Source organism: Balaenoptera ricei, chromosome 15 (genome assembly GCF_028023285.1).
Source record: "Balaenoptera ricei isolate mBalRic1 chromosome 15, mBalRic1.hap2, whole genome shotgun sequence".
Taxonomy (NCBI): Eukaryota; Metazoa; Chordata; class Mammalia; order Artiodactyla; family Balaenopteridae; genus Balaenoptera; species Balaenoptera ricei.
Window position 1 is genome coordinate 69,069,803 of NC_082653.1, and position 24,545 is coordinate 69,094,347.

The 24,545-nt window shown below is 44.6% G+C and overlaps 1 protein-coding gene across 2 annotated transcripts in view; it reads left to right on the forward strand.

Moving 5' to 3' along the window:
- Positions 1–24,545, forward strand: part of PRKCB (protein kinase C beta) — a 312,542-nt gene that overhangs the window by 143,556 nt on the left and 144,441 nt on the right. For both annotated transcript variants that reach the window (XM_059896365.1, XM_059896364.1), the window contains exon 4: positions 22,597–22,708. In XM_059896365.1, coding sequence (XP_059752348.1) covers positions 22,597–22,708 — 112 coding nt within the window. The remainder of the gene's footprint in view (positions 1–22,596; positions 22,709–24,545) is intronic.

Genomic DNA, 24,545 nt, shown 5'->3' on the forward strand with positions numbered 1-24,545 from the left:
CATGTAAAGGTCAGAACGAATTGCTTCTCAACAGCCCTCTGTCCCTCACTGTCACAAAGACACAGAGCTTCATGCTGTGGAGGAAGAAGCAAATCCACGGTGTGCAGCATCTGGGGAATGGAAACCAACTGTTTCTCCCGTGCACAAAGAGGACAGGTGGTGGGACTAAATGAGGTGGGGGTGTCCTGTCTTATGAATTATTTTGGCTTCTCCTGGTTGTGGGGTGGGACCAGCCTCAGAGCCTGATTAAGGGAATTTCCCAGAAGACCTCAGCCTGTGGAGGCTGCAGACTTGGGGGAAATAGAGAAATCAAAGGCAGATGACCCTGGAGAGAGGCAGCCTGGAGGGATGTGAAAGGAGCTGGTCCTGGAGTCAGAAGGCCCGTCCTCCCCCAACTTCAGTGGTCTGGGATTCTAGGATGTCCAAGTATTTTACTTAAATAATAATATCTAAGAACCAGCATTCATAGATATGATTCTGTTTTAAGCACTTTACATGTAATATCTCTTTATTCTTCGTTACACTCTATGAGGTGATTACCGTTGTTATCAATCTCATTTTACGGATAAGGAAACTGAGCTCTCAGAGACTGAGGGACCTGCCCAGGGTTCCATGACCAGTGAGTGGCTGAGCCAGGATTCACCAGGCACTCTGGCCCGGGTCTGTGCGCTTATCCAGCGCCCCAAACTGCTTTGTTACTTCAACCCTGTTCATCTGGAAAATCTAACTGAAGCAGACAACCCTTTTCTCTGAGAACTGCCTTCCCAGATCTGCGCCCCCAGAGGCTGTCTGAACCCATGGCCTCGGTTCCGCTGGGTCCAGATACATGTGGACATCTGCCCCAAACTGGACCAATCAGACTCCCTCTTCTAAGAATTTAGAATTTGGGTTCAAAGGTGCTGCCTTTAGTCTGGGCTGGTCATATAGTTTTTGAAAACTGTTTATTATACATGAAAAGTGCCCATCTTGATGAATTCTCACACAGCAAACATTTCTCTGTAACCAGAACCCCAGAAGCCCTTCTGTGCTCCCTTGTAATCCCTCCACCTCCAAACCCTTTCATCAAGGTAACAACTACCCAGGCCAACAGCCATTTGCTTGCTTTCTTTATTTTATTGAACTATTTTATCTTATTTTGGAAAGAACACTTAACATGAGATCTACCCTCTTAATACACTTTTAAGTGTATGATACAGTACTGTTGATTGTAGATGCAGTGTTGTACAGATCTCTAGAGCTCACTCATCCTTTTTTTTTTTTTTTTTAATGTTTCTTTTGGCTGCGCTGCACGGCACGCAGGATCTTAGTTCCCGACCAGGGATTGAACCTGCGCCCCCTGCAGTGGAAGTGCGGAGTCTTAAGCACTGGACCACCAGGCAGGTCCCTAGAGCTTACTCATCTTGAAACTGAACTTTATGCCCATTGATTAGTAACTCCCCGTTCCCCCCCCCCCACCCCAGCTTTTAGCATCCATCATTCCACTCTTTGATTCTATGATATGACTATTTTAGATACCTCCTCATATGATTGGAATTATGCAATATTTGTCTTTCTGTGTCTGGCTTATTTCATCCCATGTTGCAGAATTTCTTTCTTTATTAAGCCTGAATAATAGTTCATTGTATGTATATACCACGTTTTCTTTATCCATTCCTCTCTTGGTGGACATTTAGGTTGTTTCCTCACCATTGTGAATAATGCTGCAGTGAACATAGGAGTGCTAAAGTCTCTCAAAGATCCTAATTTCAATTATTTTGGATAAATACCCAGAAGCGGAATTGCTGGATCATATAGTAGTTCTATTTTTTTTACTTTTTGAGGAACCTCCAAACGGTCTAGGGACTTGGGTAGACATTTATCCGAAGACATACAAGTGGGCAACATGTGTATGAAAAAATGCTCAGTAATCATCAGAAAATGCAAATCAAACCCACAGTGAGACCTCACACCTGGCAGGCTGGCTATTATCAAAACAAACTCCAGTGACAACAAATGTTGTCAACAAACGTTGGTGAGGATGTAGAGAAGGGCTTGCTCACCCTTGGCGGGAATGCAAAATAGTGCAGCCGCTATAGAAAAGAGAGTGCCTGCTTTGCACGCTGTGCAAATGGAATTGTACAGGAGACCCTCCCTAGTGTCTGGCTGCTTTCCTCAATGTTTTGTTTGTGGCCACCTGACTTTGAAAGGATGCGTGGTATTCCATTTATCAGGAGGTCTGGCTTCAAAGCCAGCCAGGACCAGGCGGTAAATGAGTGCTAACAGGGAGCGTCCATCTGGGGTGTGTGCACGCTGTCCGAAAGGGGCAGCCATTACTCAGCTTTCTATTTAAAAAAATCTCCTGTTCTTTAAAGGACCAAGATCCAGATTTTCCAATTTTTCAGGAGATGCCTGAATCCCCCAAATGTGGATGCTGACAAATAATTCGAGAATTACATGTGTGGTATATTTTTAAAATATTTTTGCACTGGATTCATTCTGTGTACCACCAGTTTATAACCTCTGTAGGTGGGAACTGTCAGTGGAAGGTCGTGTCTCCGCCCCGTGCTCCCACCCCCTCCCTGCCGCCCCGACCAATGAAGGGAGAGGGAAAATATAGATTTAGTCAAATCAGCCTTCTTTGGGAAGTGTGGAGGGAGCAACAGTCCAAGGCAGGGAGCTTCATAATTATGCAGAGGGCCCTTTTCCCTGGCCATGTGGTTCAGCTGTAAATTGACAGGGGCAGAGCCCTGATTAGGAAGCAGTTGCAGCAGCGCCCCCTGCTGTCCTTGCACTCTCTGTGTCTAGTGGGACCTGCAGGGGGTCCGGTAGTCACTTGCTTCACCTGCAATCTTCAAGGGGGTCATTCATCATTCCACATGTTTTTCAAGTGCCTGCTGCTACCAGGGACAGCAAGGTGAGGATTCAACTCGACTTTCTATGTTTGCTCAGTTGCCCCCCACCCCCCATCAGACCTTGCCATTCTTCATTCTTTTAAATATGGAGAACCAGGCCAGGCTGCCCTTCTCTCAATTCAAGTCTCACCTTTGCTATATACTGAAAAACATTTCAAGAGGTTTTGTCATTTACTTGGCACCTTTCCCTGATTTCTGGGCTGAAATAGATTCTCCTATTTTTAAACAACTCCTGGTACTTTCAGTGGTAGTTTGGAGGTGAGGGCAGAGTGAAATGTTCAGGCTCAGGTGCCTGGTCTTGCTTGTTGATTAAAAGTATGGACTCTGGAGCTGGCCTGCCTGGGTTCAAATCTTGGCTCTGCTACTTACTGGCTGCGTGACTTTGGGTAAGTCACTTAACCTCTCTGTGCCCCAGTTTCTTCATTTTCAAGATGAGGATGGTACTCTACCTACTTTCTAGGGGTGTTGTATGAGATAAGCTAGTTTATGCAAAGAGCTTAAAACAGTGTCTTGCATGTAATGTGTTTGCTTGACTCAGAATCTTGGACCTGTTATTCCTTCAAACTCAGCCTTTAGGTTTAGGTTCTGGCTCTGCTCCTTAATTCTGCATCTCAGCCCTTCCTCGAGCAACTGTCTGTCTTTGATCCTCTTTACCCCTTAACTGTGAATCTCCAAAATTCTACTGAGCACGGGTCAATTCTTGGGACCTCTTCTGTGTTCCCAGATTTTCCCCACCCTAATATTCTCTCCATTGCCAACTCCTGTTGTACCTCCTAAATAATTATAACTAACATTTATAGGTGTACCTTGGAGATATTGTGGGTTAGGTTCCAGACTACTGCAATAATGTGAATATCACACGGATTTTTTTTTTTTAAGATTTATTATTTATTTATTTATTTATGGCTGTGTTGGGTCTTAGTTGTGGCATGCAGGATCTTCGTTGAGGCATGCGGGCTCTTTGTTGTGGCACGCGGGCGTCTCTCTAGTTGTGGCATGCGGGTTTTCTCTTCTCTAGTTGTGGTGCGCAGTCTCCAGGGCGCGTGGGCTCTGTAGTTTGCGGCACACGGCCTCTCTCGTCGAGGCGCGCAAGCTCAGTAGTTGTGGCGCATGGGCTTAGTTGCCTCGCGGCACGTGGGATCTTAGTTCCCTGACCAGGGATCGAACCTGCGTCCCCTGCACTGGAAGGTGGATTCTTTACCACTGGACCACCAGGGAAGTCCGCACATGGATTTTTTGATTTCCCATTGAATATAGAAATTATGTTCACACTATACTGTATTCTATTAAGTATGCAGTAGCATTATGTCTAAAAAGCAATGTACATATCTTAATTTTAGAGTATGTTATTGCTAAAAGATGCTAGCTATCATGTGACCTTTCAGTGAGTCATAATCTTTTTGCTGGTGGAGGGTTTGAAATATCTCAAGAATTACCAAAATGTGACATAAAGACAGGAAGTGAGCAAATGCTGTTGGAAGAATGGCACCGATAGAGTTGGTCGACACAGGGTTGCCACAGACCTTCGATTTGTAAGAAACTCAATACTTTTTCGGTGTAATAAAGCGAAGCGCAATAAAACGGTTTGTGCCTGCACTAGCACCTATCATATGTCAGGTTCTGTCCTAAGTGATTTACGTACACTAACTCATTGAGTCCTCACCCCATGAGAAAGATACTATTTGTATGCCCATTTTATAGAGGAGGAACCTGAGGCAGAGAAGTCATCTGACTTGCCAGGTCACATGACGAATAAGCAGATCTGAACATGGATTTGAACTTGGTCTGGCTCTAGAGTCTGCTCTTCAAAATGATACACATGACCCAGTTCTCTCCATCCCCACAGACAGGACCTTAGTCCAGGCTCCACCCACCCTCCGTGGACCAGTAAGTAGTCTCTTGTCCTGATTCCCTGCTTCCTCTCTGTCTCGTCAGCCGGTCATTTCCGCATTGCTGTGGAGCCATCTTTCCAAAAACCAGATGTGATCTTGTCATCATCCTTGCTGACAACACGTCAGTGGCTTCCCATTGTTTTTGAGGCAAAGTTGATTCTCTGATGTGGCTTATTAACAGGGTCCTCATACATCCTCCTCTGTCAAGCTTACCCATAAACACACCTGCTTATTCTGTTGTATTAGAATCTCAAAGGATTTGTGGCCCCTGCCATTCCCGCCGTTCTCACAGGAGTCCCCTTTGGAAGACAAATGATATGGCCGCTCTACTCATAGGCCCTGCATGCTGTGGCCCCGGCCGTCCCTCCAGCCTCTTCCTGACCCCTCACTCCTCACCCCTGAGCTTCCTTCCTTCAGTCTCTTGTCCTCCCTAACAGCTCTCCCACCACTGGTGGTGGGTGCTCCCACCACCAGCATTTGCCTTGCTCTTACCTCTACCAGCTACTTCTTGTCTCTTCTTGCCCTTGCACTCAGTGAGTCTCAGGCCTGGTTGCATGTTTGAATCATCTGCAGAGCTTTATAACCGAATACTGGTGCCTGGGCCCATTGAAGACAAATGAAGTCAGAATCTCTGTTGATTCAAAGCCTCCCAGTTGATTTTAATGTGTGTTAAGGTTAAAAACCCTGGTTGACTTGTACTCATCCTCTAGGCCACAGCTCACCTCCTCAGAGAAGCCCTCCCTGACCTCCCTGACCAGGTCCGTTCCTCCTATTTTGCACTCTTATAGCCCCACATACCTCTCCTTGCTGTCACACATCATAGGGTCACTTAACATTTATTTATGGGATGACAGAGAGCCTAGAATCTGGGTCCAAGTCACCAGCTGTGTGACCTTGAACAAGTTACTTAACTTCTCTGTGCCTCAGTTTTCTCCCCTGTAAAATGGGGATAATAAACCTATTGTACAAGGTCAGTGAGGGTCAAATGAGTTAATTATATGTAAAGCTCTTAGAAGACTGCCTGGCATATGTTAGCTGTTACAGTAAGTCCCCTACATATGAACCTTCAAGTTGTGAACTGTCAAAGATTCGAATGTGCGTTCGCATGTCCAGTCACTAAGTTAGTTCACGTGTCTGGCATACATTATCACGTGTGTGCATCCTCTCCAAGTGGTTGTGCTTTTGTGTACTTTACAGTACTGTATAGAGGACAGTAGTACAGTATCTTTATTTCAAGCCCAGGATGTCCGGAAGCAAGCGTAAAAGCAGCAGTGGTGTAGCTGGTACTGCTAAGAAGCGCCAAGTGCCAAGAAAGGACGAAGAGAGACAAGAGGAAGAAGAAGTAACTGAAGAACCGAAGAGATACATGATGCAGGAAATGGCAAGGGGGTTTTCTTTATCTGAGGAGGCACTGTTAGTTTTTGAGGCACAGGACCCGGATGTAGAACGGTACACGAAGGTTGCAGCAGCCGTTCAGCATGCAATCCAGTGCTACTATGTCATCTATGATGAGAAAAAAAGAGCTACTACCCAGACATCACTGGATTGTTTTTTTAAGAGGGTATATATAGAATTGAATCCAGCAAGGAACCAGAACCCGTGCCATCAGCGTCAGGCGTGAGTGAAATTGCAGCTTGCCCTCTGTCTCCTATTGCTGAGGATCCTTCAACTCTACCATCTCCCACCTCCTCTCCCTCCTCCAGTCAGTAACTCTTCTTGCCTGTTCACTCGATGCCAGCCCCTGTATGCCAGCTGTTGTACTGTACTACTGTACTTTTCAAGGTACTGTATGGTAAGATTTAAAATGTTTTCTTTATTTTTTGTTTGTTTTTTATGTATTATTTGTGTGACAAGTATTATAAACCTATTACAGTACAGTACTATACAGCCGATTGTGTTAGTTGGGTACCTAGGCTAACTTTGTTGGACTTACGAACAAATTGCACTTAACGAACGCGCTCTCGGAATGGAACTTGTTCATATGTTGGGGACTTAACTGTACTATAATAATAATAATAATAATAGTAATAGTAATAATTATCATCCCCCATTGGAATCTAGAAACCCCTGAAGGTGGGGACAGTGTCTGCTGTTGGCGCTCTCCCCACCTAGGACAGTGCATGGCAAGTGACTGCTGAGCTGAGTGGTGTCCCAGTGATGTACTTGGTGACAGGGTGACAGGTCGGCATGCACAGGGCTCGTCTTCCTCAGTTAGGTTCCTTGTCTCTATGGACCTAATGGTTTAGGACCCTTGTTTCTAGTGCCCAGAGTTAGGACCATTAGGATCAGAACCTCCGTGGGCTTGTGGTGTCCCAGGTGCCGATGGTGGCCTGACAGGCGTTCGCTTCAGCAGTGTTCTGCGTGTCCTTCTGCATAAGGGTCTCTTTCTGCTCTTCTGAAATGCAGGCTTGGGAGTGCCGAGGGCTTCTGTGGCAGAGGGCGCAGTCAGGAAGCCGAGCGCGGTGCCCTGAGCCCAGGAATCAAGCTGACAGCATCTTTGCGAGCTGAATAGCCCCGTGTCCTGGTCCTGCATTCGGGCGACCTGCACTCACTGGGCGGGAGGGGGTGCCCCTCCTTCTGTGGGCTGATGGCACTGTGGGGGGAGGAGGGGCAGCGAGGGGAGAGGATGGGTATGTGTGTTTTGTGGCTGATGGAGGGTTTACTTATAAAGCAACGGTGTGATCCGTGGCAGTGTGTCTGTTCCCTGAGAGGCTGCTGTACACTGAGCAGTGAATTCACAGGAAGAGGCGGGCCAGAGCTGTGTGAACAGCCTGGATGGCAGAGGGTGTCAGCGCTTGAAAGGCCCCTGGGGAGTACCCAGCTTAACCCCCTTGTTTTCTGAAGGGAGAACTGAGACCGGAGCATGGAAGTGACTTGGCCAAGGTCATAGATGTAGTTTTTATTTTGAGCTAACATCCATCAGGTGCGTACTACCTGCCAGTCCCTGTGCTAAGCACAATATAATCATGATTTCATGAACCCTCACAAATCTAGAAAGCAGAAACATTTATTTATTTATTTATTGTTATTCCACACGCACAGTGTTTACTAAGTGCCAGGCACCGTGCTGAGCTCTTTACAAATATTAACTCATTAAAATCTCATAATCCTATGAGATTTTTGTGTCAGGCAGCTGTTCAAGTTTTAAGTAATTCACTCCCCATAACAATCCCAGGAAACAACTATCATTATTGTCCCTGATGAACGGATGAGGAAACTGAAGTGTGTAGGGTATGGCCAAGGGACACAGCTAGTAAGTGGTGGAGCTGGCTTTAATCCAGGCAACCTGACACAGAGCCTCACCTCTTGTCTTATTTTATTTTTTATTTTTTTGGCTGTGCCGCACAGCGTGCAGGATCTCAGTTCCCTGACCAGGGATCGAACCCATGCCCCCTGCAGTGGAAGCCTGGAGTCTTAACCACTGGACTCCCAGGGACATCCCTGGAGCCTCACCTTTTAAATACCCCACTAAACCTCCTCTTCATGGTGAACTGCACCCTGTACCAGGCGGAGGGTCACCCGACCAGGTCTAGGCCTCACCTGCTGGAAAGGGTGTGGCTTCTCGTCCCCTGCCAACTCAGACACCAAACTGGAGCTGAATCTGCATGTCCAATGCCTGATGCCTTGAAGCCACTTAGAGTTGGGGCTAGTTTGTCCACACACACAGCCTTCCAGAAGAAGGAAGACAGCTCCTGTTTGCTGGGAGAATGAGGGCTTCCACTTTTACCTGAGGCTGGGTCTACACTTCTCCCTGAGGCTCCATGAATGCACACAGTTGCTGTTTCCTATGGTCTCCCTCCGTTGTACTAGTCGGTGGGTTATACTAGTTGGAGTTGGGATCTGGCAGGAGTTACAAACTCAGATGCCTGCAGGGACCTGCCAGTTGCAAGTGGGCTGGGTGGGGACCATTGAGCCCCATCCAAAGGGTGTGGCCAGGACTGGGCTCCAGCCCAGGGCTGCCCTCAGGAGAGCTGGCCCAGTGTTGCCACTTCTGAGCTCTTCGCCAATGTTCTGTGTAAATCTGAGGGATACAGTACCCCCGTAAAATCGTGGCTCCAAGGCTGTGAGTCCCACCCCGAGGCCTGGAAATACCTCTCTGCAAGAGATTTGCATGTATGCCCCGGAGGATGGCGTAACCAGGTTAAAAACCGCTGACTTAGCTAATGAATTGAAATCACTCGTCTAAATAACATATAAATCCTGGAAAGGAGAAGACTAGCTTAACATTAGTGACAACCAAGAAGAGTTGAGGGGGGAGAAAACACAGCACTTTTCTGGAAGCACATAAAGGAAGGCTCAAATTACATGTGACTTCCTTCCCCCTCTTCTCTTTCTCTCTCTATCCCCCCACCCCACCCCTTTTACTGAGCTTCAGCTCCCAGCCACTGCACTGTTCCTTGTTCTAAATTCTGATTGGCCTAGTTCTTCCTTCATAATTGCACGTCACTGACCAGACCTTGGTCCATTCAGCACTGGCTGGAAGCCTGAGATCAGATGCTTTACTGCCCACTGAGCTGGTGCTGTAGGTGGGAATTTTTGTAGAAGGGACAATAAGCAGGGTTGACAAAGACTGGCATTTCCAATACAATCTGGAAGAATATGTGGGTGGGAACAACCAAGAAAATTTTGAAAGTGGATGGTAATGCTGGGGTAGGGGTGGGTGGGTATACAATGCATGTTTTTAGGTACTAAGATATTATAAACCTATGATATATTAAAATAGTATGGTACTGAGGCACATCTCTTAGTTAAGAGACAGATCAGTAGAGCATAAGAGGAAACTTTAAAATGAACAAAGGATACAAGAGAAATTAGTGTATGATAAAAGAGGCATTTTAAATCAGCACAAGAAGATGCATTCCATACATTTGTTGCTACAACTTGCTAAACAGTAAGAAAAAATAAAGGCCTTTCTTCAAGAAGCTCCTGCTAAAATGAATTCCAAGGGAAATAATGATTTCAATGTAGAAAGTGAAACTGTAAGAGAATGAAGAAAATACTGGGAAGGACTTTCTAAATATAGCAGCAGAGACAGAGACCATAAAGGAAAAGGGAGAAATTGCACTTTATTTAAACACACACAAACAAATACACTTTCAGTGTTAGATGTTGAAAGAAAGAACATCAACAAAATTAAAAGGCAAATGAAAAACTGGGAAAATATTTACTGTATAGGTTATAGATAAGTGGTTAATATTCTTTTTAAAATTGTGTAGGGAACCTGTTACAAATAATTTAGAAAGAAACCAACTTGAATTTAAACATGGGCAAAGAATATGGACAGAAAATTAACAACAACAGTGAACATTTAAAAATATTTACTTCCACCAGTGACTATTAGGCAGTTTTCATGCAGTAGTGCATTGAACCCTCCCATCAAGTTAGGAATTAGATATTATTATTATCCCATTTTTAGATGAAGAAACTAAGACTTAAAAGGGTTAAGTAATTTGCCTCAGAGTCCAAAAGCTATTGTAATAACTGTGAGAGCTGGGCCTTAAGTTTGAACGTGGCTGTTAATTAACCCCTAATATAGACATTGACTCCAGTGCAGATTGTAACCCAGGAAATCATATTTAAAATTCTACCAAAGTTGACACAACAGAAGCTTGCCTTTAATGGAACAATTACTTATTTGCCCAAGGGGCGGGGGTAGTAGCAGGCATGGTGTATCAAACCATTCCTCAGGCACACGAACATCTGCACAGCGTTATCAGTACCATTCACTCTCTTCTCCGGGAACATGATGAAAGATCTTCACCAAATTATAGTGTCCCCCTTTCAACTGTGTAATTACAGCTTCTAACATTCTACACATTTCGTGTTCACAGAATCTCAGTCCACATCATCCCGATTAAGGTTTCCCTGCCTCTTTGTCTCTCGGGAATTCTTGGCGTTCTGTTTGCAGTCTGGGGCATGGTGGTGCTGTCGGGTTACCCAGTGTGCTGGTACGTGCTGTGGGAGTTTCGTGGTACCCAGATAAACACGAAAATATTCTACTCTCATCAAAACTTTACAGAGGTATATATGGAGAAGTCGTACTCCCTTGCACTTTGTTCCCTCCTGCCTTCCTAGAGAAACACTTTTTTTAGCTTCTCTTGCAGCCTCTCCTTCTAGCATTTGTTTATGCAGGTGTGAGTAATTTAGAGTATGCTTTCTTATCCCGCCTTAGTTTCTCATCCAAAAGGTAGTATGAGACACACACTCTTCTGCACCTTGGGTTTGGCTTTTTTCCTTTTTCGATTTCACTTAAAAATAAACCCTTAAGATTTTTCCATATTAGTGCAGAGAACTCTTCATTTTTATACCTGAATAGTAGACCATTGTGTAACTGCACTATGATTTATTTAAGCACGTCCCTACCTATGACACTTGGCTCATTTAAAGTCTTTTGCTATTGTAAGTGATGCTGCAGTGAACAACCGTGTACGTATATAATTTCCTATGTATGTGGGCTTATCTCCAGGATCAGTTCGCAGAAGTGGAACGACTGGGTCAGAAGGGGAGAAGCATTTGGAATTTTGATAGAGGTGCCCAGTTGCCCCCAAGGGTAATACCAGTCGGCCGACCTATCAGGCATATGTGTATCTGTGTTTCCACAGCTTGTTAATGGAGACCGTTGGGATGAACATCTTAAAATTTTATTTTAAGAGTTGTCTATTTCATTTTTAAGGTGTATTAGAAAAAACATAATTTGTACATCAGTCCCACAAGTTCACACTCTTAGAGAGTTTTATTTTAAAATAGGTTTAAGTAAAAGTGGCAAGCCGAGTTAAAGAAAAGCGCCAAGTAATAAGTAATATTATAGGTAGTATGTAGACGTGCAAAAATATGACAACTCAAGACAGAAGTTTGGGAAGTTTTACCATGATTATATTTTCTCTTTGGAGTAATAAAATCAGGAGCCTGTACTTCCTGTGTACAGGGCACTGTGCTGGGAGCTTTAATCATCACAACCAATCTATGAGGTGGGTACTATTTTCATCTCCATTTCATGGACAAGGAACCAGAGACTCAGAGTGCTTAAGTCACTTGCCTGAGGCCACACAGTTAACTACAGAGCCCGTGTTTGTAAACTTCCTTCTGTTCTGACAGTATTTTCAAACGAGATCTCCAGGTTCGCCTTGCTGTCGACCTGCCAGGAAGCATACCTTCCAGGCTTTTGTAGCCTGTAAAGGTCCAGGGATGACACAGTCTGAATTTACAGGTTGCTCTGACTTCCTACTCTGACTGATGCTGTTGGTGTGGGCTTTCATGACCTTTGTGTTTCAACACAGCTTCTGTATTCCTGCAGCTTTGCCTCAGCTCAGCCGGATTTCAGCCCACCTGTGCATAAAGCCACACAGCCCATTCAGATGGAGAAAGGCTATTTTAGGTTTTGATTTAGAGGTTTAAAGTTTTTTTTTTTTTTTTTTTTTTGGTTTCTCATCTCCGCTTCCTTCCTCCTTACCTGCATGTGCCTGGAGTCAGGTGATAAACTGAAGATGCTGAGCTGGGTTCGGCCTGTCCTTTGGTCCTGGGGAGTATCTGTTCACAGTGAAGACTCTGGTTTGGGGGTGGGGGTGGGGAGCTCCGAGTGACCTGACTCTGGCTGGTGCTGCATTTGTGTGGGATGAAGGGTGTCACTATCTGTAACCCCCTGTTGGGTGGGAGACCCTCTGGGAAGGCTGAGGAGCAGGAGGCAGCCAGGTGACACTCGGGCATCCCCACTCTGTTGCCTGCATCTTTGGAGCCTGACAAACTTGATTCCACTCCTGTCTCTCCCACTTCCTTACTTTGTGACCTTGGACAAGTTACTTCTCTAAGCCTCTGTTTAGTCATCTGGAATACCAGGGTAATAACTCCTCTCTCATTGGCCATTATGAAGCTTTAATGGTGTTATATGGAACGCTTAGCACAGTGCTTGGCAGAGAGTCTGCTGAATTCATGGTGGCAGTAAGAGTCACAGTAGTTGATTATCATTTTGTTGTTGTTATTTGGCGATCTCTTGGATCAGAATCAGAAGTGGAAGAAAACTTGGAATCCAAATTTGCCTAGTACAAAGCATGATGGAGCTCAACCCCATGAAACAGTGGGTAGAAGAATCATGCCAGGACCCTGTGGGAACCTGGTTCCTAAGGGTGGGAGAGATGACCAGGGACACTGGAAATCAAGTGGTGATGCTGGGGTAGGGATATGACAGTTTCTAACCCATTTCTTTTTTTTTTTAATTTTTAAATTTTATTTTATTTATTTTTTTATACAGCAGGTTCTTATTAGTCATCAATTTTATACACATCAGTGTATACATGTCAATCCCAATCGCCCAATTCATCACACCACCATCCCCACCCCCCCGCGGCTTTCCCCCCTTGGTGTCCATACATTTGTTCTCTACATCTGTGTCTCAACTTCTGCCCTGCAAACTGGTTCATCTGTACCATTTTTCTAGGTTCCACATACATGCGTTAATATATATTTGTTTTTCTCTTTATGACTTACTTCACTCTGTATGACAGTCTCTAGATCCATCCACGTCTCAACAAATGACCCAGTTTCATTCCTTTTTATGGCTGAGTAATATTCCATCGTATATATGTACCACAACTTCTTTATCCATTCGTCTGTTGATGGGTATTTAGGTTGCTTCCATGACCTGGCTATTGTAAATAGTGCTGCAATGAACATTGGGGTGCATGTGTCTTTTTGAATTATAGTTTTCTCTGGGTATATGCCCAGTAGTGGGATTGCTGGGTCATATGGTAATTCTATTTTTAGTTTTTTAAGGAACCTCCATACTGTTCTCCATAGTGGCTGTATCAATTTACATTCCCACCAACAGTGCAAGAGTGTTCCCTTTTCTCCACACCCTCTCCAGCATTTGTTGTTTGTAGATTTTCTGATGATGCCCATTCTAACTGCTGTGAGGTGATACCTCATTGTAGTTTTAATTTGCATGTCTCTAATAATTAGTGATATTGAGCAGCTTTTCATGTGCTTCTTGGCCATCTGTATGTCTTCTTTGGAGAAATGTCTATTTAGGTCTTCTGCCCATTTTTGGATTGGGTTGTTTGTTTCTTTAATATTGAGCTGCATGAGCTGTTTATATATTTTGGAGATTAATCCTTTGTCCGTTGATTCATTTGCAAATATTTTCTCCCATTCTGAGGGTTGTCTTTTCGTCTTGTTTATGGTTTCCTTTGCTGTGCAAAAGCTTTGAAGTTTCATTAGGTCCCATTTGTTTATTTTTGTTTTTATTTCCATTACTCTAGGAGGTGGATCAAAAAAGATCTTGCTGTGATTTATGTCAAAGAGTGTTCTTCCTATGTCTTCCTCAAAGAGTTTTACAGTGTCTGGTCTTACATTTAGGTCTCGAATCCATTTTGAGTTTATTTTTGTGTATGGTGTTAGGGAGTGTTCTAATTTCATTCTTTTACATGTAGCTGTCCAGTTTTTCCAGCACCACTTATTGAAGAGACTGTTTTTTCTCCATTGCATATCCTTGCCTCCTTTGTCATAGATTAGTTGACCATAGGTGCGTGGGTTTATCTCTGGGCTTTCTATCTTGTTCCATTGATCTATGTTTCTGTTTTTGTGCCAGTACCATATTGTCTTGATTACTATAGCTTTGTAGTATAGTCTGAAGTCAGAGAGTCTGATTCCTCCCGCTCCATTTTTTTCCCTCAAGACTGCTTTGGCTATTCGGGGTCTTTTGTGTCTCCATACAAATTTTAAGATTTTTTGTTCTAGTTCCGTAAAAAATGCCATTGGTAATTTGATAGGGATTGCATTGAATCTGTAGATTGTTTTGGGTAGTGTAGTCATTTTCACAATATTGATTCTTCCAATCCAAGAACATGGTATATCTCTTCATCTGTTGGTATCATCTTTCATTTCTTTCATCAGCGTCTTATAGTTTTCTGCATACAGGTCTTTTGTCTCCCTAGGTAGGTTTATTCCTAGGTATTTTATTCTTTTTGTTGCAATGGTAAATGGGAGTGTTTCCTTAATTTCTCTTTCAGATTTTTCATCATTAGTGTATAGGAATGCAAGAGATTTCTGTGCATTAATTTTGTATCCTGCAACTTCACCAAATTCATTGATAAGCTCTAGTAGTTTTCTGGTGGCATCTTTAGGATTCTCTATGTATAGTATCATGTCATCTGCAAACAGTGACAGTTTTACTTCTTCTTTTCCAATTTGTATTCCTTTTATTTCTTTTTCTTCTCTGATTGCCATGGCTAGGACTTCCAAAACTATGTTGAGTAATAGTGGTGAGAGTGGACATCCTTGTCTTGTTCCTGATCTTAGATGAAATGCTTTCAGTTTTTCACCATTGAGAATGATGTTTGCTGTGGGTTTGTTATATATGACCTTTATTATGTTGAGGTAGGTTCCCTCTATGCCCACTTTCTGGAGAGTTTTTTTCATAAATGGGTGTTGAATTTTGTCAAAAGCTTTTTCTGCATCAATTGAGATGATCATATGGTTTTTATTCCTTAATTTGTTAACATGGTGTATCACATTGATTGCTTTGCATATATTGAAGAATCCTTGCATCTCTGGGATAAATCCCACTTGATCATGGTGTCTGATCCTTTTAATGTGCTGTTGGATTCTGTTTGCTAGTATTTTGTTCAGGATTTTTGCATCTATGCTCATCAGTGATATTGGTCTGTAATTTTCTTTTTTTGTAGTGTCTTTGTCTGGTTTTGGTCTCAGGTTGATGGTGGCTTCGTAGAATGAATTTGGGAGTGTTTCTCCCTCTGCAATTTTTTGGAAGAGTTGAGAAGGATGGATGTTAGCTCTTCTCTAAATGTTTGGTAGAATTCACCTGTGAAGCCATCTGGTCCTTGACTTTTGTTTGTTGGAAGATTTTTAATTACGGTTTCAATTTCATTACTTTTGATAGGTCTGTTTATATTTTCTAATTCTTCCTGGTTCAGTCTTGGAAAATTGTACCTTTCCAAGAATTTGTCCATTTCTTCGTGGTTGTGCATTTTATTGGCATATAGTTGTTTGTAGTAGTCTTTTATAATCCTTTGTATTTCTGCAGTGTCAGTTGTGATTTCTCCTTTTTCATTTCTAATTTTATTGATTTGCGTCCTCTTTTTTTTCTTGATGAGTCTGGCTAAGGGTTTATCAATTTGGTTTATCTTCTCAAAGAACCAGCTTTTAGTTTTATTGATCTTTGCTATTGTTTTCTTTGTTTCTATTTCATTTATATCTGCTCTGATCTTTATGATTTCTTTCCTTCTACTGACTTTGGGTTTTCTTTGTTCTTCTTTCTCTAGTTATTTTAAGTGTAGGGTTAGATTGTTTATTTGAGAGTTTTCTTGTTTCTTGAGGTAAGATTGAATTGCTATAAACTTGCCTCTTAGAACTGCTTTCGCCGCGTCCCATAGGTTTTGGGTTGTCATATTTTGATTGTCATTTTTTTCTATGTATTTCTTTATTTCTTCTTTGATTTCTTCAGTGATCTCTTGCTTATTTAGTAGTGCACTGTTTAGCGTCCATGTATTTGTGTTTTTTACAGTTTTTTTGCTGTAATTGATTTCCAATCTCATAACGCTGTGGTCAGAAAAGATGCTTGATAAGATTTCAATTTTCTTAAATTTTCAGAGGCTTGATTTGTGACCCAAGATGTGATCTATCCTGGAGACTGTTCTGTGTGCACTTGAGGAGAAAGTGTATTCTGCCACTTTTGGGTGGAATGTTCTATAAATATGAATTAGATCTATCTGGTCTATCGTGTCATTTAAAGGTTGTGTTTCGTTATTTATTTTCTGTTTGGATGATCTGTCCATTGGTGTAAGTGGGGTGTTAAAGTCCCCTACTATTATTGTGTTACTGTTGATTTCTCCTTTCATGGTTATTATCATTTGCCTTATGTATTGAGGTGCTCCTATGTTGAGTGCATAAACATTTATAATTGTTATATTCTTCTTGGATTGATCCTTTGATCATTATGTAGTGTCCCTCATCTCTTGTAACAGTCTTTATTTTAAAGTCTATTTTATCTGATGCGAGTATTGCTACTTCAGCTTTCTTTTGATTTCCATTTGCATGGACTATCTTTTTCCGTCCCCTCACTTTCAGTTTGTATGTGTCCCTAGGTCTGAAGTGGGTCTCCTGTAGACAGCATATATATGGGTCTTGTTTTTGTATCCATTCAGCCAGTCTGTGTCTTTTGGTTGGGGCATTTAATCCATTTACATTCAAGGTTATTATCGATATGTATGTTCCTATTACCATTTTCTTAGTTGTTTTGAGTTTGTTTTTGTGGGTCTTTTTCTTCTCATGTGTTTCCTGCTTAGAGAAGCTTCTTTAGCATTTGTTGTAAAGCTGGTTTGGTGGTGCTGAATTCTCTTAGCTTTTGCTTGTCTGAAAAACTTTTGACTTCTCCATCAAATCTGAATGAGATCCTTGCTCAGTAGAGTAATCTTGGTTGTAGGTTTTTCTCTTTCATGACTTTAAGTATATCCTGCCACTCCCTTCTGGCCTGCAGAGTTTCTGCTGAAAAATCAGCTGATAACCTTATGGGGATTCCTTTGTATGTTATTTTTTGTTTTTCCCTTGATGCTTTTAGTATTTTTTCTTTGAATTTAATTTTGGTTAGTTTAATATGTGTCTTGGTGTGTTTTTCCTAAGGTTTATCCTGTATGGGACTCTCTGTGCTTCCTGGACTTGGGTGACTATTTCCTTTTCCATGTTAGGGAAGTTTTCAACTATAATCTCTTCAAATATTTTCTCAGAACCTTTCTTTTTCTCTTCTTCTTCTGGGACCCCTATAATTTGAATGTTGCTGCATTTAGTGTTGTCCCAGAGGTCTCTGAGATTGTCTTCAATTCTTTTCATTCTTTTTTCTTTATTCCACTCCTCAGCAGTTATTCCACCATTTTGTCTTCCAGCTCACTTATTCATTCTTCTGCCTCAGTTATTCTGTTATTGATTCCTTCTAGTGTATTTTTATTTTTCATTTCTGTTATTGTGTTGTTCATCTCTGTTCTTTAGTTCTTCTAGATCTTTGTTAAGCATTTCTTGTATTTTCTCAATCCATGCCTCCATTCTATTTCCGAGATTCTGGATCATCTTTACTATCATTACTCTGAATTCTTTTTCAGGTAGATGCCTATTTCCTCTTCATTTATTTGGTTTTGTAGGTTTTTACCTTGCTCCTTCATCTGTGACATATTTTTTTGCTGTCTCTCTCTCTTTTTATTTTTAATGAATGGGATTGTGTTCCTGTCTTACTGGTTGTTTGGCCTGAGGCTTCCAACACTGGAGTTTGTAGGCTATTGCGTAGAGCTGGGTCTTGGTGCTGAGATGAGGAACTCTGTGACATCTCACTCCGATGAATATTCCCTGGGGTCTGAGGTTCTCTGTTAGTCCAGTGGTTTGGACTCAGAGCTCCCACCGCAGGAGCTTCAGCCCGACCGTGGGCTCATGAACCAAGATCCCACAAGCTGCATGGGGTGGCAAAAAAAAAAAGAAAAAAAAGAAAAAAAGAACACTAACAAAGTAAAAAATAAAATTAGACTAGGAAACTAACAGATATGTTAGAAAGAATAGAAAAATAAAAATATAGATGAATGAACAACTGAAAGGTATATCAGTACCACAATAGTAAAAAAGAGGAGGAGGGAAAAGAAAATAAAAGGGGTGGGGGAAGGCCTTGGCTGTGGAGAGTGGGACCTAAGCAAGGGCAAGGTTTGGGTGGTGGGCGGGGCCTATGCTCAGGACACGCAGGGCAGGAAAAGGCCCTGGGGGCTGTGGGGGGTGGGGCTTAGGCTCAAGGAACAGAAGGGGCCCAGGCATGCCCCCCACCCCTGGTCTCAGAGGGAAGGGGACCTCACCTGGGAGCCCTGCAGGCTTCCTGGGCTCGAGTGGGCGGGGCAAACACCCTCGTCTCCTCTCCTGCTCCTCTGGTCTCGGAGGGCCCCTCCCGCCTGCCTCTCCTGGTCTCCCCGGCCTCCCTCCTATGCCCCCAAGGACCCACGTGGCCTGGAGGGGGCTTTGGAGGGCAGGGGACCCGGCCCGGGAGCTCAGCAGGCTCCCCGGGCCCGAGTGGGCGGGGCAGTCACCCTCTGCTCCTCTTCTGCTCTTCCCAGAGAGTCCCTCCCACCTGCCTCTCCTAATCTCCCCGGCCTCAGGGGCGCCTATCCTGTCTGGCCTCCACTTCTCCTCCCCCCTCAGTCCCCCTACATCCTGCCGGTTCACTATGGCGTTCCTCCCATCTCCTTGGGTGTCAGAGTCCCCCACCAGCGGCCCGCAGGCACCCTAGTTGTGAGGAGAAGCCAACTCCTCGTCTTCCCACACTGCCATCTTGACTCTCCCTCCTGCACTGTTGTTTCTTGACTGCTCTTCCCTTGTGTCTGCATCCCCTCTCTACCCTGATTAGCAACTGTTTGAACCTGCCCTTTGGAACTCAGGGAAGGTCATGGAGGCTGAACAGAAAGGCTCCCGTGCCCAGGAGCCCCGCAGGGTCCTGCTCGTTTCAATAGTATGCGGTCAGAAATGCTTGAATCCTCCTCCCTGAGATTCCTCACTAAGATTTATCCATGGAGGAAAGTGCAAAGCCAGCAAAGAGCAACCTTATTGTTAGTTGGGGTTTTGCTTCAAATCTTGAAGTAGAGCTCATGAGGCCCTTGGGGACTCCTTTTTTCTATATTAGGTAGGCCTAAGGACATTTAAAACATACTCAAAACTAATTCTTGGCTCCTATAGGTTAACATATCAGGGAACCCAGAAGGAAATACAAAACCAAGAGGAGAGAGAGAGAACTTGTCCTAGGGCTTGCAGTGGAGCTGGTGCAGACCATTCATGCCCAACCTTCTTAGGGTGAGGCCACCGCCACCCAGCAGCCTCCTGGGAGAGGGAGGGAAAGAGAAAGATGGTGGCGCAGCTTTTAAAGACTGTGCAGGCTCCACCCACCGAGGCTGGGCCAATCAGTGTCTTGGACTCTGACCAACCAGATAGGTTCTCCTCCATTGAGGCTGAGTAGAGGAGTGAGAGAGGCCTTGAGCTCCCCCTTCAGGCCAATACCAGTGGTGAACAGGTGTTTCTTTTTAGGCAGATTTGAGACACTCATTTCTCAACTTTAAGGTGAATTCTCAAAGGCCAGGGAAGTGTCTTACAGCACAGAGCACTGGGACTATTTCCAGGAACCAGATGTATTTCTGCGTCTCATTGCCTAAGAATGGAAACATGGCTGGTTAAGCCATCAACTGGGAGCCTTTAGTTTCCTTTTTTGATTTCCAAAAAATTGTTACTAGGGTAGCACCTCAATCCTCGAGCAGGACAAGTGGCTCCTGGGGTCCTTCTGCAGCCTGGGAGCCCTGCAGGGTCCCACAGCCAGAGCAGAGCTGACCCAGCCTCTTAAACTTGGCTGTTCAGAGCCGTGCAAGGGCCAACACTTCATCTCCCTCACCTCAGAGGCTTGGAATGTCATGAAAGAAACTTTGTAACTCATTAAGAAGATGCAGATCAACAAAAGCCTTCAGGGATGGACGGGATTTTAGGCAGGCTTGTTGAGACAGTTTTCAAGCAGCAAAATTCACTTTCTTTACATATAGTAAAATTCACCGCAGTTGATATATAGCACATTCCAGTCACCCCATAGAAGTTCCCGCATGCTGTCCCTTTGTTGTCAATCCCCTTTCCACCCCCAATCCTTCTTAACCACTGATCTGTTTTCTGTCCCCATAGTTTTTCCTTTTCTAGAATGTCATTTAAATGGAATCATATAGCGTGTAGCCTTTGATTTAAACAGAATCAAACAGCATGTGTTTGACAGCCTTATCTTACCCTAATGCTTTTGAGATTCATGAATGTTACCTGTATCAGTAATTCATTCCTTCTTACTGCTGAGAAGTATTCCGTTGTGTGGACATGCCACACTTTGTTTATCCATTCACACGTTGAATGTTGAATACTTTGGTTGTTTCCAGACTTTGGCTATTATAAGTAAAGTAGCTATAAACTTTCAGGTTTTTCTGTGGATAGATGTATTCATTTCACATCTAGGAGTGGGACTACTGGGTCATATGTTATAAGGGTATGTTTATAAGAAACTGCCACACTGTTTTCCAGAGAGGTGCTACCATTTTGCATTCTCCCCAGCACCGTAGGAGAGTCCCAATAGTGTTCTCTCCACTTGGTATTGTCAGTATCAATTTTCTAAAATTTTAGCCATTCTGGAAGGTATAAGGATTATTTTTAAATTTTGTAAATAACAGTTTCCTAAGGAGAAATGCTCATCATTTTAATCGCACATAAAATAATTTCTACTTATTCTGTCAATTTATTTGCTTACTTGTTCATTTTCTGTCTCTATTAGAATATGTTTTTAAAAGGCACCTGCATCAATAAATAAATGTGAATGGATGAATGAATGAATGAATGAATGAATTAGGAGATAGGTAGCATATAGCAAAGGCTAGAACATCAGATCAGCCCTGGGTTGGAACCTAGGGCCCATGATTTTAAATTTTCTCTTTCACAGAGAAAGCAACTTTCAGGCTGGGATGGGAAAGAGAAGAAGGAATTTTTTGGTTAGAGTAGCTCTTGAAGGAGAAAGACGTCATGCAGAGCCAGAGAGTCATGAAGGGCATGGCATATTTGGGAGTATGAGCAAGTCCTGTGTACTGGAAACATAGTGTGTGTTTGGGGGCATAGTTGGGATCACATGGGGGATCTAGTAATAATGCAAAAGCTTATACTGCTTACTGTGTGTCAGGCTGTTCTAAGATCTCTACATAGGTTAATTCATTTGTTTTTCCCAATGGTCGTATAGCTTATATCATTCTCTCCATCATACAGACAAGGAAAATGAAGCACAAAGAAATTAAATAACTTGCCCCAAATTATGCATCAAAGAAGAGCCCAGGCAGTTTATGCTCCAAAGTCTGGACCTTTAACTACTGCACTACATTGCCAGGTTAGGAAGGACATGTTAGTTAGTTAAGGAATGGTGTAAGCTGCTGTAACAAATAGCCCCCAAATATAGTGACTTGAACAAGACAGAAGGTAGGTTTTCTCTCAGATGTCTGTCCAAAAGGACAAAGTCCAGGGCTGGTGGGTCCAAGTTTGGGTCCAAGGTGGTCACTTCCACTTCTCACCATCTTCCAGCCAGTGGGAAGGGAAAAAGGGGCCCTGGAGGCGTACACCTTCCTTTTAAAGGAATGACTGAAACACGTACATCCCGTTGGCCAGAACTCAATCACATGGACACACCAAGCTGCAAGGGAGACTGGGAAATGTGGTCTACAGTTGGGCAGCCAAGGTCTCTGCTAAGACTCAAGGGTTCTGTTATTGAAAGGAAGAGTGGGTATTGGTGGAAAACTAGTAGTCTCTGCCACAACCTGTAGACTATTCATTGGACTTTGAACTCTGTCCCGTAGATGATGAGGTCCTACTGGGGAGGTTTCATGCCCAGACTTGGGTTTTAGATCACCCAGAAGTTGCTTGGCTGATAAAGGAGAGAGAGGTAGGAGCAAGGGGACCTGTTTACCTGATCTGTCTGGTGTTTTGTTTGCCGTCCGTGGAGTCCTTGCTGCAGACAAGAGTCAGTAGGTTGGGTTCCCAGATGGAGGACTTGCAGGCACAGTGAGTGTGCTGGGGCAGGATGGGAGCCATCAGCTGTCTTAGTCATTCATTCATTCAATGATTACTTATCAAGCACCATGTTTGGGCACAGAGCTCCAGTGATGGTCCCAACAAGTATGATGAATGCTGGGGGCCAAGTTCACTTCTCTAGGAGTTCTCAGTGTGGTGTGAAACCGTGGCATGCCACACTGATGCCAGCCTCTTTTGTTTGTTTCTTTTGACCTTAGGACCCCCGAAGCAAACACAAGTTCAAGATCCACACATACTCCAGCCCCACGTTTTGTGACCACTGTGGGTCACTGCTGTATGGACTCATCCACCAGGGGATGAAATGTGACAGTAAGTACATTTGCTCTCTGGCAGCCTCTGCTGACTGGGCTGTTTCATCATGGTCTACAGCACATTCTCCCAAGTCCTGGGTGGGCTGGGTACCACTTGTTTGTTGCTGAGTAACAATAACCATTTATGTAGCCCATGATTCTGCAAGGCTGTCCTTTGGGCCTGGGCTGGGCTTACTCATGCCTATGTGGTGGGTTAGCAGGTTGGTGAGGGGCTGTCTGGGCCTGGAGGGCCTCACCCACCTGTCCGCAAGGATGGCTGGCTGTCACCTGGGTGATGGGGTTGACGGGGGTTGGGGGACCACGTGTCTTTCGTCCTGAGCAGGCTAGCCTGGGCTTGCTCACACGGAGGTCCCAAGTGCTTTAAGAGGGCAAGTCCCACTGATCAAAGCAAGTCACATGGCAAGGTTCACAGTCCGTGTGGGAGGGGACAGTCCACAGGTGTGGACACAGGGAGGCGTGGACAAATCGGGGCCATTCCTGCAGCCACGCACACAGCTGTTGCCAGCGCCGATATGCGGGGCTGATGCCTTTCTCTGCAGAGAGGAAATCTGCCTCCCTTCAGCACCTACATTTTATGCTAGAAGTGGGGCGGGCATGTGATTCTCTGACCAGGCTGGGGTGGGAAGAGGCAGGAGGGGGCAGGACTTCTCTTTACTAAGTGAAGGACTGAATGGCCCAAGGGGTGGGGGAGCCAGCAGGCTTTGAGAGCTGCAGCTGCAAAGGGGACGGGGTGGAGATGTGGGGCTCAGTGCTGGTGGCTCCCAGAGGCCTGTTGACCCCAGCAGGCTGAGCAGTCATGAGGCCAGACTGTCCCTGTCACAGGGGTCCTGAGGCCCAGAGGACAGAGAGAGAAACTCTCAGGGGCAGAGAGTGACAGAGAGGAGTATGGGTGTGGATGGGGAGGAAGGGAGCAAGAGACAGAAACACACAAGCACAGACAGGGGCGGATTCAGGGGGCAGATGACACGTGTGCCCAGGTGTAGGGAGCGATGGGTGAGGCTACGGAGGGGCCCAGCTAGAGAGAGACTCAAGCAGGAGGGACAGACAGACGGACCAACAGACACAATGATTGGAAGTGACACAGAGAGAGATGCACTCAGTCAGGCTCCCGCAGAGATACCGAGATGGAGAGAGAGCAGAGACAGGCAGAAACACACACATGGAGAGACACAGAAAGAGATGGAGACAAAGAGACGTGACACAGGCACAGAGCATGAAACAGACTTATTCATAGATGCAGACGAGGCAGCGAGAGACACATGCTGAAGCAGAGGAGCACAGACCAGGAAAGAGACGTACACCGATATGGGTACCGAGAGACAGAAACAGAAACAGGGCAAGAGCCACAGAGACATGCGTGGTGAATGGGGGCTCCCAGGTAGACACATAACAGAGGCAGGGAGAGAGTGGTGCAGGTGCCTTCTTCTTGTGGGACACTGATTCCTCTTAGCGCACGTGGGGCCCCAGGTGGGCCTCAAGGACAGAGAGGGGTGGGTGGGAGGCAGCTTGGGCTGACGCAGAGCCCCGAACGTGGGCATTCAGGTTCCAGGGGGCTCTCCCTTCCTCCCCACCATCCTTTTCTCCCCACAATTCATTTCCAGTTTTGTAATCTGCCTGCTGCCTCCTGGAGCTTGGGCGGGCTGAGAAGGGGTGTCCTCAGCACCCCCTGCCCCTGGGGACGCCGTGCCCCCAGTTCCCCGGGGAACCTCCTGAAATGCAGGCCCCGTGGGGTGATCTAGCCTCTCCTCCTGGCTTCTCAAACTGGAACGAGGGTCCCCTAGAGAACACTGGACTCCAGGCACACCTTCCTGGAGCAGCCGTGGGACTTAGGGGAA